We start from the raw sequence: 17,440 nt of genomic DNA, 5'->3' as shown, positions 1-17,440 counted from the left end.
GACACCTTTGTATCTTTAATTATCATTATTTTATAAAATTTGTGGTATTTGGGAATTTAATCAAGACTTGTTTAAAAGCATTAAGGATACTGAATATGTAACACGGATAAATCCATAATACCCTTGGTCCTTCACATGCAATTAAAAAGCTTTTCGTAATATGTTCGAGGTCTTTTGGTTTTGTAGCAAGCACTGTAAGCAGAAACACTATTGGACGTGTACATTGCAAATTCTTTGTTGATTATCCAAAACGTTAAAGTTTATACTCATGAAAGGTTAATACGTAAATAAAATGGAATATTGAATGGCATATGTAATTATAATAACAAATACAATTACGCGTGAATAGAGTATAGATACGAAATAATCACGGGTAATGAATACGCATATATGATTATATTGTATTTTACGCTGTGTTGATCATCTATACATGAAACTTAGGTAGAAAGTTATTTTATTTCAGTGCGTGATAATGCATTATTGTTGTCAAATCCCCGACGGGGAATACCATTATTTATCCTATATATCCCATTTCTAATGACTGCATTAGACTCATAAGTCCTGTTTCTATCGTTAAAATTTTATTCCGTTTTTGCTTAATACAGAGTAGGCTCCCTTGTGCGTAGGTATCCATTGTGACCTTTTTAGTTTGTGACCGGAACTCACGTCATTGTCTATGAAAAACATGACGTCACAATCGAAATATAACTGCAAGGGAGATAACTCTGTACTTTAATGATGGAATTGATCAAACTAAAACTTCTTCTCTTCTAAAACAAAGTTGCGGACGGCGTGAAAGAAATCCGTTATGTTGTTCTTGCTGTGTTTTGTTTAGTTCGCCATTGATTATTCCATTGAAAAAAAATTTCTCACTAATACTTCTGATGACATTCTTCTTTGGTCAGACGCGAGTTTTTGTCTGCTCATCGTTTAGAAACGCTACTAGTTAAAATGCGTATTTTTTACGAATAGCTCAAAGTTGGTGTTTTCATACCAACTGTTTGTAGAGGGTGATGGTCATTCTATGCGAGTGTGTTTTTTTATACCTACTGTTTGTAGACGGTGATGGTCAATCTGTGCGAGTGTGTTTTTATACCTACGGTTTGTAGAGGGTGATGGTCAATCTATGCGAGTGTGTTTTTTATACCTACTGTTTGTAGACGGTGATGGTCAATCTGTGCGAGTGTGTTTTTATACCTACGATTTGTAGACGGTGATGGTCAATCTGTGCGAGTGTGTTTTTTTCTACTTACAGTTTGCAGAGGGTGCGTATTAATGCCTTAGATAGTTGAATGAAATTGGAATCAGCGGCCTAGAACTGATGCTAGAGACGAACTCGCCACCGGGAAATAAAGATATCATTATCTGTGGTAGTTTATCAATACCAGTCCAGTCCCACAAGTCAAGCCTTCAGTATACATCCAAATCGATCCTCACTCCACACACATATTCGGCAGTTATGTTTTTTTTTTTTTTTTGCTATCAACAACGATCAATGTTTTTGTCTTCTCTGATATATTTAAGATTTTTTTGTTAGTCATTTGAAGAAAAATACTACGAATGATGTGGGTGAATACATCTAATTTAATGATAGATAGCATTCCATTTTTTCTATATTTATGTATTTTGCAGCGATATAGTGTTTATCATCCGTATGGTTGGAGACGATATCATAGGTTTCCATGAACATATTATTCAAATAATCCCTTAATGAATGAAATTGTATATATTAACGTGAAATTACCGTTTAGTACATCCCTGCATCACATACCAACTATAAATACATTGTCTATGTGTATGTTATATTGTTTATCATACCAATAGTTGGTACCTTAGTTTGGTTGAGTAGATGACATACATACTAGGAGTTTTTTTCATAGAATATTTTATGAAGCGCGTCTAAGAAGTTTTTTTCTTTTATACCTACACGTGTAATACTGGCTGGTCTATGGCAATACTCTCATGTCACCTGATGCTGTATTGCATGGATACCCATGCAATAAAACCTCGTGACGTCACAGCGTCAACAAAATCACTATTTTCTAGGTACAATTTTGTTTTCAGAAACTAGGCTGGATTAACTTTAAAAGATACTAACAAAGGGATTGTTGAAAATATCATGCAATTTCCATGTAAGGAGAATTGACTTGCAGTCGCGGTATTTCAAAATGGCGGAATATCATAGTAGTAAAATTGCAATAAAACGTTTAGTTATGTGAGAAAAATACTCTTTGTGACCCCGGGTAGAATATCCCTATCCTTCATATCAACATATGAAAGAGTCTTATAATCTTCGTGGGACTCAGCTGGTAAAAATAAAAATTACAGACAAGTTTCATAAAATACCATATGAAATAAATATAAATTTAAGACATTAAAAGACAAAACGACAAAATGTAGATAAGGACATAAGAATTATACCGACTGTGCCCATAGAATTGATCGTAAAAGGCGATTAAATATTGGCTTTCTGATATATTCTTTCCTTCCTAACTAACTCCCTTGCCGTCGCCTCACGTTTTGGTCTTGAGTTGAGCGCTCGCCCCTGTGAGGAAGACTCTAGGTTCTGTCCCTTGGCCGAAACACATTATATTCTATACAAATAGCAGTTTCTAGAAGTGTTTGAGGCTCAACGTAAAGGGAGTGGGACGACTGATTTGCCCGTTGTCAGTATGCTGTGTGCTTGTTCTAGATCTCTGTCATCACCTTTAGTGAGAAAACACTATAAAAAGGCAAGAATTCCATTATTACCCTAGACACGACACCAATATACCGCAGCCTCACAAAACACACAAGCACATAACACGTAGCATACAGAGAGGGCGGTCCTTCAATGAACTTGGCTGTAAATACTTCCTTTGATGACCCTGGCTGTAAATAGAACGTTTAATCCCAACCATACATTAAAAACTACAGAATATCTTTGGTATTTTTGTATAATATTTTTTGTATTCTTAATTACTAAAATATTCTGACAGAGAAAAATTGCTTCTTCTGAATATACAATTTGTATTACGCTGAAACCGTATTTTGCTAGATTGGTGATTCTTATCGGTCATATACAAGTTTGCGATTAACATAACAGACATCTAGAAATATTGTTTAACTTTTATCCATTTAACGTATTTGTAATATTGCTTGGATATTATTCTTCTTCGTTCTTAATTGTCTTTTTTAAATTCTATTTATATTTTCCTTGTCTGGTTGCTGAAATCTTGTCATCACCACCATATGTAAGTTAATAATTAGATAAGCTAATATCCTTTATCTATGTACATTTAGACCGACTTATTGTTACGTAACCAATGACCCAGAAATTGTTGATCGTTGGGTAATATTGGAATATGTCTGTTTGAAAACTGTGACATTATATGTTATATAGAGTTTGTGTTGTCATCTAACTGCCTTGGGAGTACGTCGATGTTTAATTTCCTACAAAAATGTTACCTAGTTTATTACTAATTGATAAGGCTCGTGCACTGCGTATGACAAACCAAAACGATAGTCAACCGAAAAAAATTCAATATTTCTTTTCCAAACGACCCAAATCATTGCACAGAGGTTTTTTTTAATTTTCAAATGAATATTCACAAACCTACATGAGGTGTTTTATATTAACTCATGATATGTGTAGACATTAAACATGTTCCTACATATATGTATGCCTGATGTGGCGAAACGCAAGTTTTAATGCTTCAATTATGTTCATTATATCTTATCAGATTTCAATAAGAGTTTGTTTCAATAGATTACATGTTGTATTGAATATAGCACAATCTATTTTGTCATAGAGAATTAATATATCAGCCAAGCTTTTTCCTCACTGATAAAACATTTAAACATACCACCACGGAGACACCGACATCACACATCAAAGCCGAGCAATCCACCCGGGAACGTCAAGCAAAAGTAATAAAAAATAATATATTGATGTAGTTGTATTTTTGAATCCAACAAATGACGTTTTAAGATATATTAGATTCGTGAAGGGAAGACATCAAAGTAGATGATTATCATAACAAAAAAATTAAACCGTCTACAAATTCCGATACATTGTTATCAGCTTCGTCATCAAGTACGGAGGTTAATAGCGAAAGATAATTTCTACATCATTATGAATATTTAAACGAGGAAGACATATAGAATTAGGAGATCAAACCATGTTCATTGTTGTTCGTACGGCACAGCAGACCTTTCTAAATCACGTGTAGACTGCACATTCGCTAATTATTCATAAGGAAGATTAAAAAGGAGATGTATATTTCATACACTGGCCCTTTCACAGGCTGAAACATACGGGATTTGTGTATAATGTTGCCGATCCGTGGGCTATAAAAAAGAGGGTCATAACTGAGGGAGGAATCTGGCCCTATAGAAATACTAATGAAGAATTTACGAGTTCCGATTAGGGAGTAATTCCATGATCAATAAACTGTAATACATCTATATATATAAATATGTCTCTTTTTCAGCAAACATCATAAATAGAAAAAGTTTGGTATCGAACAAGTAATAATTTAGGTTTACCTCCAAAATGATAAGTACGTTGTACATGAAATCCTACCAGTTATTGAATATAAAGGCAATGTGGTCGAAAACAGAGGGATAGACATAACGGGACAATAATGGGTATCTATAGGAAAGGTTCTATCACTACAGTGGGGACGGAAAACTAGTTACAAGAGAGAACAAACTATAGTAACGAGAAAGTAGGAACGATAAGCTAGTGAGAATGGGACATATGAACATTCAAAGTGAACATTGGGGGAAAATGATACAGGGAGAACACACAGATACGGGGGAAGTTTGAAGATCAAAATGGATTTGGTGTAAATAGACAGGCGACAAACAGGTACAAGTTTTCAGGTGCAAATAATAGATAAATAAACGAGTAATAAACAGACCCAGAAGTAAAGAAGAATAAAACAACACAGGAACAAATAGACAAATGGAACAGCCGTAAACAGGGAAACCGAAACAGACAGACAGGGGGCAGAAACAGACAGACGAGAAAGTGAGCATGTTGTTATGGTAAAACGACACAAAAACTAACAGAGCATGGGAACACGTTGGCAAAGGATATGAATAAAGATTAATCAAATAGTAGAAACAGCAACAAAATCCATCAGTGTTTCTCAATCATTTTCAACAATATTTTATTCAATAAGGATGCAGTCCAACAAGTTGGAAACAGAAACAGGTATAATGTACTTACAGTAATCTGTCTCCATATCTGTTTCGCAATCTCAACGTATTACACTTATAAAAGGACATAAAAAGGGTCAAATTAATACAAAATAACTTACTTTAATTACAAATGTTTAGTCAAGAGCAAATTTATAATGAAAATATGTATGTATGGCAATAAAGCGTTAATAGATGAAGTTATAATGGAGAGGAGTATTACCGGAAATTTCTCCGAAGGATCCGATTGTTTTCCAAGAGTGATAAATCGTGGTAAACACACGAGGTACTCAAGTAACTTTCGTGCCGTTTGATATGCCCTTTAGTTTACATAATATCTTATTGAATTAAGATACAATACCGTATAACATCATAAAGATTGGATTCAGAAACAAATACGAAGTACTTACATTGATGGTGTTTGTATTAAGACTGGGTTTTAATGCTAGTAGACAAGTTGTCATACATAGAAAGGGACCCTTTACATAGTGTCAACCAACAACAACTTATACCGATAACAATATAAATTCTAACTGAATAATTAGTGTCCAAATGGGAGTTTGGTTTGATTTAGAAGAAATGCCAAAATCTAATGATATTGCAGCTAACAGAGAATTACAACTGATCTAATTAAAGTGAATGTACATTACATTTGTTTCTTACCATTTAAGGAACATTCCAAGGATGAAAAAATTGTTAAACGAATAACTCATTGAATGATTTTCAGAACTCAATTGATTTAAAAATAAAAGACATAAAGTCAAATAATGTATCTAGTTATGGCACATAATTTTAAGATATTTGATATATTGAATATGGGGATGCAATGGCTTTAATTCTCGCTATCTTCAATTATCTTTCCTCTGTAACAAGATGCTTGTCTTTTATATCATTTTGTTTTACTAATATGTGAGTTGTTTCATTCAAAAATCCATTTTAAGTTCCAATAGTTTATCAATCGTTTAATCTGAGAAGCAATTCACACAATTCATAATAAACACACAAAAACAAACAACAAAAGTTAGGTAAAGATAACTTCGCGAGGATAAAATTTAATGAAAACACTTAATTAAAGATTGATTACAAGATCGTCTCAACATATCAATTAAATATTATAAAAACATACAAAATTGATACATTATACTTAATTAATTATACCACTTTTACACTAACGTACAGTTTATTCAATAGCGTTCCTTTGTAATTACATCATTATGCATATTTGATTTTTGTATGGGTTTTAGATAAAATTGTTTAGACAAATACCCAATAAATATTGGGTCTGCGAGAGAGAAAAGTTCGTACGTCGAAGGCAGTATGATTTCTTATTATAATGACTTGTAATTTGGAAAATATCTGTATATAGGTTAATCACGCTTCGAATGATTTTCACAGCTCAAATCATCAAGAATTTGAGTTCAGGATATCAATGGAGAAAAAACAGCATTTAAAATATTTTCTTCAATTAGGGCACTTTAATCATAGTTATGGAAATAGTTATGTTTGTACAATTTCATGTGATTTAAGTATTGATAATTTTTTTTTTTTTTTTTGCTTTTTTTTTTCTTGAAATAAGAACAAAAATCATTTCATCTTTTAAAGGTAAAGCTCATGTTGTCTGCTATAAAAAATGATGCCATTCCGTTTATACATAACTGCTTTCATTTTGTGAGAGAATGAATCTAATTTTCTGTAATCAACTCTGTAATGAGAGAAATATGAAGCATTAATCTTATCAAGTGTGAAAATCGCCACCGTTTTTAATTGATATCATCAAAAGCTACACTCGTCATATAAACAACATTAGCATAGTCAGAGACCGTGGAACTAGTATGCAGTAGACCGTGAAAATTAACATGGAACACGTTATACCGTCATGGAATAATAAAAGCGAGCTACCAAATAACTTATCGGGATTAATTAATTCATTTAATGTGTTCCCGGGATGATGTCATACACGGTACAGGCATTACATTGTCATAGAATTATTACTTCTATTTTGGGTCTTGTATTATGTAAAACTTGTTGAATAAGTTTCTCTGTCCATCATTCTTGTATACAATTTTTAATTGCTCTGCTTATTTATATTGTAAATATATTGACACTATTTCAACTATAGTCATGACATCGGAATAGGACAGTAGTATTTAAGACCTACATTGTTATCTACAGTTTTGTGTAGTTAGTTTATGCAGTTTATTTGATATCTATGACACTTAAAAATTAAAACTTATTAAAATTATACATTGGGGTTTCTTTGTTTAAAAAAAAAACATTTATTTTTCACATTTATATCAACTTCTTACAAAAACCAATTCCACAATACACAATTTCTAATTAGTAAATGTTGCCATTATTCAGACTATAAAAATAAGTAAGTAATTTACTCCTGTGAATTGGAATGCTTTGTGACGCACTGCAGTTGGTATGTAAATGGCTCATCAATCAGTCCTGTGAAGCATGTTAACATGATTTCGGAAATCTGGCTTTCCTTTCGCGAAATTCACGATAAGTGTAAATTCGTGAAGGTTAGTCTCCACGAATTAATATCTAACTCATCTGTATTGGAATGTTTTAGACTCATTTTGCTTATACGCAAAACAATTGTTTTTAAATTGAAAATATGATGTTTAGTAGCTGTGAAAGGACATTGGTTTACAGTTTCAGTTGATTTAGCAGTCAATATTTTATGTAGGGATAGCTGGAATTGTTACTTAGTCGTACAAAGGAAAGACTCGCCGGTTTTGTCGTGTTTGAATGAAGCATTTCATTTATCTATTTATGAAATTGATATTCCTGTCCAAGAAAAGATAAATACTTATTTCGGGTTTCAAAGCATATCGGCTTGAAAATGTTTCTATAACAAAGCTGACTTTATCAGTTGTAATTTTCAAGGTTACAACGTTCTGTCTTAAGAATAAAAAAAAAATACATTGTATTAGTACTAATACCCAATTGACGAGATGGCAAAATTTTATGAGAAATTAATATAGTAACCTGTTACATTTTGATGGAGAGTGAAGGTGGAAAAAATGCAGAAAAGTAATAAAGGTTATAACATATATCCCTGATGTTTGCTGTCAATCTTTTTATGTACAATCTATTACATATTTAATATGCCACATATTATTTCCATAAAGTGTCTAAGGTTCACCGTCTCCTTTCGGTTGTGTATGGGAGAGGGGAGACAACTGTAAAAAAGTAAGAAATTATTTTTTCGAAGAGATTATGACATGAAATGCATAGTTGGGAGAGTATGTAGCGATAAAATGTAATTGATTTAGATAAGAGATAATCCATGTATGAAGATGTTCTACGTACCACGTGAGGAGACTTAAGAAGATGATAAGATCAGACATCAAACGTTGTCATTTCCGCTCACTTAAACAGGATTTCATCCAAACCTTCTTCGTTATACTGTATCACCAACATACAGATTGTGTAAATCAGGACCACATAACCAGGTCATCCTCATAAAATTAGGCAAACTAGTACTTCACATGAAAATATTTTTTACTCCTAAATTATAAAGTTAAAACTGAAATTTGGGTTTTACTTATCATAAAGTTTGTTATCTGTGATGCTCTGAACATGATTTAAAATTTAGAACGACTTAAGCCTTTACATTGAGTCAATTGCAAGGTCTAAATAAAGTTTCAGGAATCTTGAAATTACTTTTAATACGGCGAATAAAAGTATACAAGTAATTGCCACCTCGTATCGTATGTTCTCATATGGGTGATAGAAAATATGATAAAAAATACAAAATGAAATGCTCTTCTATGATAACCTTACTGAGGCTCCGTGATGGATCGCGATAAATATCTATTACAAACGAAAATGATTAAAAGTAAAGATACTCATATTTAAGATGATAATTTCTGCAGTAAATCAGTGCTCTGTCTTAAATGTAGTATCAGTATTCGTGGTTTGGTACGATAAGAGACAAACTGACGGGTTGTGGACTAGGCCGCTAAAATTGTTATTACGCAGGAGTGAAATTTTAATAGGATGACAATCGCTCGCGATTATCTTCTCAGGCTAAATTATAGAGTTAATAGCCTTTCTGGGCGCTTTGAACCTCGGTAAATCTGCAAATATGACAAAGATAGTCGTAGAAGATGTTCGCGATAGGATGAAATAATTTTAAGATTTATTTCGTCACAAAAAGACTCTTCATAACAGGTACAGCGCTAGACATACCTTCACACGGAGACCCAGAGCCTGTATAGCATATAAAACAAGATAAAAGACACCAGAAATATTATTTATTTTTTTTCCGACAGATATACACATAAAGATTGTATTTTAGTCATGTTTTAATTGAACTAGCTGACACAAATTATTGCATCGAAATGTCGTTTTTATTTAAAAGTTGTGCTTTGTTCAGAATATGTTTTACTTTCATTTAATAAGGGTAACAGTCTTAGTGCAGTATGACGTCACAGCTCGTGACCCAGGATTTTATCTGGACATGACCTTTTAATATAAAAAGCAGATGTCTTTTTAGAAGTTTAGAGTACGTTTAAAAGAATACTTTTCTCGAACAAGATTTTAATTGACAGGAAATAAAATTTATACGATATTTATCCTTAAATATTACTTGTCACTTCCTTAAGTGTTTGGCGTAATGTGAATTAAAAAGGTCGGCCGGTAAGTCTAATTCCTTCGAGAGGAAATGGAAATCACTGCTAATTGAGGTAAATTATTTTCAATGGGAATATCAACGACTACAAGTCAGACATTATTCAGTGAGATAATCAATTCATTTAGTCCCATAGAGTCGTGAAATAAAGAAGATACGATGTCATAAATTTACCTTACATAATGTTTAGGCATTTTCCACTAATGTGGTGATTTTTTAATCCAAAAATGGTGTATATCATTCAACCCAGTACGTTATAGAGGCTCTTGAATTTTTCTTATATTCAGACTCCAAGACACTATTTGCACTGTAAACGGAAACAGCTATCCTTTGATTAATTTTATGTTTTATTTTTTTTATTTGCAACATTAGATGAGATAGCAAGCCAACTATATGGGGAAGCAAGGACACATATCATACTTAGTTGGAAAGGGTTGGACGAAGTATAACTGTGAGGCAAGGTAGCTAACGTATACCTTTGCTATCCTTCATTTTTTTTTAAAATACGATCAATATGCTCACCATTATGACCAACTATATGGCATCTGATGTTTTTAAAACTAATATCTATATATATTGTATTTAAAGCATGTTATTTGTGAAATAATAGGCATCCATATGTTACATCCGGTGACCAAGTTTGAACAAATAATGCGTTATTGACAATTCAATAATATTCAAAAATATAAACTTTGTATAATGATCTGGTTACTATTGTAACATTGGTTTTTTTCGGAAAATGAAGGTTTCACATTTTAATGTGGCCCCCAAAATTACTGTGAAGTTTTATTGTAATCCGGAGTCTTAATAAGAGTTCCCCCGACAACATGTGCTGATGACAGACAGACAGGGCGATTCCAGTATACCTCTAACGTCGTTGCGGGGATTATAATCATTCAAATACACGTACTGTCAACCATAACTAAATTTTCGCGATTTGGATTCCAAAACAATTTCGCGAATTCACAAATTAAATGAATATTCCTATTAATATAAATCATTTCAATGTTAGATCGCGGAAAAAAACTTTCGCAAAATCGCGAATTAAATCGGAAGTAAATTGCTCGCGAAAGCATGTTGATTTGCAGTTTAAGTGTCGTCAGTACCATATTCTGAAATGGACTCTAATAATTTATGTAAAATCACTCGATACGGTTTGCTGTTCCGTTCCGGTGTTTACATTATTATCTAGAACAATTAAATATCAACATATGATACCACTTCATACATTAATTGCAATCTTTGACTGCAGGCTGTCATGATTGGGCAGCTATCAATATGTCTTGACATTCCACCACCGTGCCCTTCCACCTTTGGGTTATATCATCGATACCCACATTGGAAAGTTGCTGAATCATGGACGTTTGTCGATGTTTTTTTCCAGATATTCCGACTTCCCTCCACATTGCACGTCCACAAAATGACTCCGGCTATCAGGTCGTTGAAATATGAAAGGCCGTTCAGGTAAAAAAAACCGAGATAATTCAACGCGTTAAATGTTACGCAATGAAAAATGAATTAATATGAACAGCTTCTTTTGTTTTACATATGTCATTAGCTAAATACATCATGATTTTGTTGACGCATCATGGTCCCGTCATCAGGTGGATCCTCCTTCTTCGATTGTTTCGGTGTTGTCAACTACAATCTCAAGAGTTGTCCCATTGGGGAGATCAAGTCTCAGCCCGGGACCATTCCGCTATTTTTGTCAGCTATGAAGCCATTTCTGTCTCTCGACATAAACATCTGATCAACTTCCTCATCTCTGGACGAAAATCCTGGCATCCGACCACCACTGGATGGCACCATACTTTCCGTCCTCCCTGCTTACAGTCTGCTACTAGATCCTGGTATTTTGCCCGCTTCCTCACATAAACATTCGTTCTTCCTACGGTACGGTCAACTCCACCAAGATAAGCTGTTTGGTAGACAAATGCCATACCAATTATATATAACATTATGTAGTCTTTCATTTGGTCGTTTTTATATCTGGTAGTAACTGCATTCGGCTTCCCAGATCTGCTCTCTAATGCCTTACCTAGTATCCGTTTCCCTTCTACTTCAGACGAAGATGACAATTTTAAGCCCCTTTGTCAATATTTGATTTCTTCCTGTCCTTCTTTAATGTATGTGCAAAAACAGATAATATTGTTTCACATGTTATCATGGTGGAATAAGGATCAGTCCTGGTCGATTGAAGTGCCAACAGGCAAACGGGACATAACTCGAATAGGATTGAGACAACTTGAATAATTCGTTATCAAATTATATATTTTTTCGACTGTAATTCGTTATCAAAATAGATTCGAACCTCTCGATAGATAAGGCTGTCTTCTCACTAACAACATGGCGTGGATAATAAGACTAACACTTGTCGTTCTGTGCTGGACCTCGGCTGGTTCCGCCAACTTCACGGACCTGGACGAAAACACCCTTCACAGTAACTTTATGATACAGTCTACATAAAAAGCCAGTGGCGTGATTTTTCTTATAAATTCAGTAATAAGGTGATAGTAAAAAGTCAATGTGAAATAGTATATAGAACATGTTGATGATTTTTAACTAGTGTTTTATGTGCAGAAATACCGATTTATTTGGGAGTTTTGTTAGAAACAGGATAATAAATAGTATAATCTTGTCTAGTCAGGACGCTATTTTAGTATGTTTGACACATAGAACATGTACTGCCTTTTAACCTTAGTGCGACAATACACTATAAAAGATAAGACACTTACAAAGATGTCTGTCACTATCAATTTCAACTATTTTTAGAAATATTGTTAACCTCGCGTGATTATCAGTCAAGTTCACAAGGATTAACACAAACAATAATATAAGATCATTTATTTAGCTTTAAGTGCATGCGCAATCAGTACTTCCATATAGGATACAGATCTAGTGCTACTGATTTTTATTATTTATAATATTTTCATCTTGAAGTAAAATGGGAAGTTCAAACTTTTCAATGGTGGTAATGGTTTATAGTAAGTAACTGTTGTAACTGAATAAACAAACTAATTTGTCTGCTTCTGATTTTGATAGAGAAAAAATACCATTTGTCAGCGGTGGAATTTTACAAAACTCTTGTCAAATTTAGAATAAAAACGCTGTATACCATATCGTGTTTTTCATTTTTTATATCAATACAATCTATGTGATCGTTTTATGATGATGATGTAATAAAAGTCTTTGTCCCCAGCCTTGGATTAGTACTTCAGACAAGACATGGCCTTCAGGATTCTGTCTAAACTTAATGAAACCATCCGGGAACAGAACCGAATGTCATCCATGTGTCATTCAAAAATTAATCGGACAGTAACTTCCTGTCGAGCATGCGCATCCGCCCACAAGTGCAACAGGTTAGTATGCATTTATAGCCTATTATATGCCTTGTAGTCCTTGATAACTAAATTTATTGCTGACCGTTAACTTTGCGACCAATCTCGACAAAACGAAAAGATATCTTCTTGTTGATTTTATGGCCTTTTCGTATGCGACAGCCCCCATTTCGTATAACAATATAGTTTCTAAAACAGCGAAATTGAGGAATATCAGACTCGCAATTGATGACAACCATCTAAGATTAGATCACATGTGTTGCTCCCCATTGCCAATTTATAAGTGGTGATACTATAGACGATCTAATTGATTGGTATATAGCGCATTAAATGTAATGAAATGTAAACAAAACATCCACACGGCCATTGGTACCAGACGGTTACCACACGGAACACATGAAAGACAAGAATAAAACCGTTACACATACGTGTATCTATTGTACTAAAAATAAAAAAGATGGAGTAACTTTCAGTAACGTAGATATGTAAACTTGGACATTCTTTATAATCCGAGATAGAGTAAGACCTAAAATCTCATTTTCTGATATGAGAGTTGTCTTTCTTTATATGGTATACGAACAGAAAATACCATAAGTTTATGTCTAGTATTGATGAATTGTCTTAATTCTATTTACATTTCAGTCAGTTGAATGTTAACATTAGGATGGGGAAGATTCTCCCCTTCGTCTATCGCCCAGTTCTCGCCACCAGTTTTGTAATTGACAGTATAGCCAGGACACTCGGAGGACTGTTAAATATTCTTGGCAACCTTGGAGGAAGCTTTCTCAGTGATCTTGGAAACCTTGCCGGAAGTGCTGGCAGCTCGCTTCTCCAGTTATCTCTAGCGAAATTCAACCTTGTCGGGAACGGCCTTCTGTCTTTGAGTACGGGTTTTGGACAGGCTGCTTCCACTTTGTTACAAGGTGCAGGTTTAGTTGCCAACACTCTTGGTGCCGGGACGGGAGGGTTGTTCAGTTCATTTGGACAGGGAGCTGGGAATGCTTTAGATCAGCTCGGGCAAGGGGCTGGAATCGCCTTAAACCAATTCGGACAGGGTGCTGGAAGTGTTTTAAACCAACTTGGACAAGGCGCTGGAAATGCTTTAAGCCAACTTGGACAAGGCGCTGGAAATGCTTTAAGCCAACTTGGACAAGGAACCGAAAGTACAATGGACCAACTCAGCCATGGAGCATCCTCATCTCTGACAGGCCTAGCGAATGGAGTTGGATCTCTTGGATCCGGACTATTGACTGGTCTAGGACATCTTACATCCGGAGCATCAGACCTATTTACACGTAATAATTTCAATTAATAGTTATAGTTCAAACATATACCTTTTAAAATATTTCCTAGAATGTTCATACTCTAGATTTGAGTCATACACCATGTAGAGTATACTTAAATTTTTAAAACGTCTAAAACTGGCCTATGGACACTCTGGTGGGTCAATATATTCATATTCCTAGATCCCTGAGCCAGTGAGGCAGTGTGCTGTACCATTGCTCTTATCAAAAATGGCATCTTTTGTTAGATTGATGAAATCCAATTGATGACATATTTGTGTCCATTTCAATCAAATTCCTTTTCCATTTGTTGATATTTAAAGATGATATAGAGTGTATGTTTAATTTTTCAGTGATATTTGGCAGAAGAGCGACATCCCCAGTGATGTCTCAGTGCGAGTGAGTATCCAGCCTGTAACCAACTGGACACGTCTAAATATGACGACCACGACATCGTTGTCGCAGGTAGATGAATTGTAATGTGTTTAAAACATGAAGTCCATTGTGTTAAGTGGGAACAAGTTTCAGGGGAATCTCTGCAATTCTAATTGACACATTAACATTTTTATGAATTTCCCTTCACCTTTTTGTCGTATAAGTAAGTACAATTTAATACCAAAGTATCGTTTAATCGGAGCTTTATAACCATGCAATTTGATTTAAACATATATTTATTGTATCAAAATATACAATGGGATTGGGCACAAGTTATCCAACTTATATAAAGCCCTTTCCCAATAGAAGTTTACATATACATTAAGCATTAAACAAGATGCGATTTTATCTACATATATACAATTTAATATACATCAGAGAGAGAGAGAGAAAGAGAGAGCTAGTACATCAGAGAGAGAGAGAGAAAGAGAGAGCTAGTACTTAGTTTATGTACGCACTTTTATACATATCGATAAAGGTAATTACTATTCTTTTCTCTCCTTTTCGGATGTTGACAGCAGAAGTACACACTAAACACTTCCCAATGCTTTTTGTTTTCTTTAGAGATAACATATTTTAGTTGCAGAAATAAATACTTTAATCTTACAAAGTCTGTGGTCCTGAGATGGTTGAAAACCAAACCATAGCTCTCACAATCATCGCACACCTGGAAAAGCTATACAACGTCACACTGACGTCATCAATAATTAACACGGTAATTAAGACACGGTTTTCAGATTAATCATGAAAATTGGAATGAAATATGCAAATGTGGGTTTTTCTTTAATTCTATACATTACTGTGCTAAATACAACGATACTAAATAGTAAATATATCATTGAATGTTACAATAAAACTTAAAAAGAGAAAATAAATCGGTTTAACATTTCCAGGCAACAGAGAGGCCGTAGTCTTGAAGAGTTATAATACCTTATAAAAGTAAAGTTGAAGTATAAAAACTAACATTTAAACACAAATTTTAAGATTCAGTTTTACCCGACAACTCTCCAAACTTCCGGTGGCATTTCCTTTACTTCCGCTTTCGCCACTTTGTCCATCCCAGACAGGACCATCCTAACCTCGATCCCATCCGGTCTGAAGTTGTTTGATCTCAAATCGATGGCGGCACAGATTGTACAGGAGGTGTGGGATAGAGCCGAAATGTCATAATCCGGGTCATATGATGCACAACTATGAAGTTAAATGAATCTTGTACAATAAATTATTTTTGAAAAAAATAATCTTGTGAATATTTATTTAAGTTTTATTTTAATTCTTACAAATTATGAATAAAAGTGTTCCATGTTTTATAGCCTGGCACCTGAAGATATCGTCGAAGTTATATAATACTGGTTTATAGGTTTGGATTACTAGACTAACGGAACAGCCAGGGTCGTTTAAGGGACGGCCTCCCGTGTGTGTAATGTTTGCGGTCGGTGGAGGTCTGTGTTTTGAAGGAATGCGGTATTTTCGTGGTGTGTCGTCTCCTCATAGGGGGATTCTTTGTAATTTTTATAGTGTCATCTCACTGAAGTATGCTGACGAAGATACCAAACAATCCAAAGTACAGTATATAACAAACAATCCAAAGTACAGTGTATAACAAACAATCCAAAGTACAGTGTATAACAAACAATCCAAAGTACAGTGTATAACAAACAATCCAAAGTACAGTGTATAACAAACAATCCAAAGTACAGTGTAAACAAACAATCCAAAGTACAGTGTATAACAAACAATCCAAAGTACAGTGTATAACAAACAATCCAAAGTACAGTGTATAAACAAACAATCCAAAGTACAGTGTATAACAAACAATCCAAAGTACAGTGTATAACAAACAATCCAAAGTACAGTGTATAACAAACAATCCAAAATACAGTGTATAACAAACAATCCAAAGTACAGTGTATAACAAACAATCCAAAGTACAGTGTATAACAAACAATCCAAAGTACAGTGTATAACAAACAATCCAAAGTACAGTGTATAACAAACAATCCAAAGTACAGTGTATAACAAACAATCCAAAGTACAGTGTATAACAAACAATCCAAAGTACAGTGTATAACAAACAATCCAAAGTACAGTATATAACAAACAATCCAAAGTACAGTGTATAACAAACAATCCAAAGTACAGTGTATAACAAACAATCCAAACAGTGTATAACAAACAATCCAAAGTACAGTGTATAAAACAATCCAAAGTACAGTGTAACAAACAATCCAAAGTACAGTGTATAACAAACAATCCAAAGTACAGTGTATAACAAACAATCCAAAGTACAGTATATAACAAACAATTCAATGTACAGTGTATAACAAACAATCCAAAGTACAGTATATAACAAACAATTCAATGTACAGTGTATAACAAACAATCCAAAGTACAGTGTATAACAAACAATCCAAAATACAGTATATAACAAAGAAAAATAAATAACGGCAGTTGCATATGTATCATGAAGGTTAGCATAAGTAACTTTAAATAATTTTTGTCGCTCTTTCGGCCGCATCTTCACTCAAATTGTTTTGAATAAATAATTTGGGTCA

The 17,440-nt window shown here is 34.0% G+C and overlaps 1 protein-coding gene across 1 annotated transcript; it reads left to right on the top strand.

The window, feature by feature from the left end:
* Positions 1-13,770: 13,770 nt before the first annotated feature.
* Positions 13,771-15,158, top strand: LOC138323306 (uncharacterized). The gene is made up of 2 exons (XM_069267817.1): positions 13,771-14,462; positions 14,804-15,158. Exons 1-2 carry the CDS (start codon positions 13,832-13,834, stop codon positions 14,851-14,853), a joined length of 681 nt encoding a protein of 226 aa, XP_069123918.1. The 5' UTR covers positions 13,771-13,831; the 3' UTR covers positions 14,854-15,158.
* Positions 15,159-17,440: the final 2,282 nt, after the last annotated feature.

This window comes from Argopecten irradians, chromosome 5, assembly GCF_041381155.1.
Source record: "Argopecten irradians isolate NY chromosome 5, Ai_NY, whole genome shotgun sequence".
NCBI lineage: Eukaryota > Metazoa > Mollusca > Bivalvia > Pectinida > Pectinidae > Argopecten > Argopecten irradians.
Note: the sequence above shows the minus strand (reverse complement) of the source record. Positions and strands in the feature narration are given on the sequence as shown.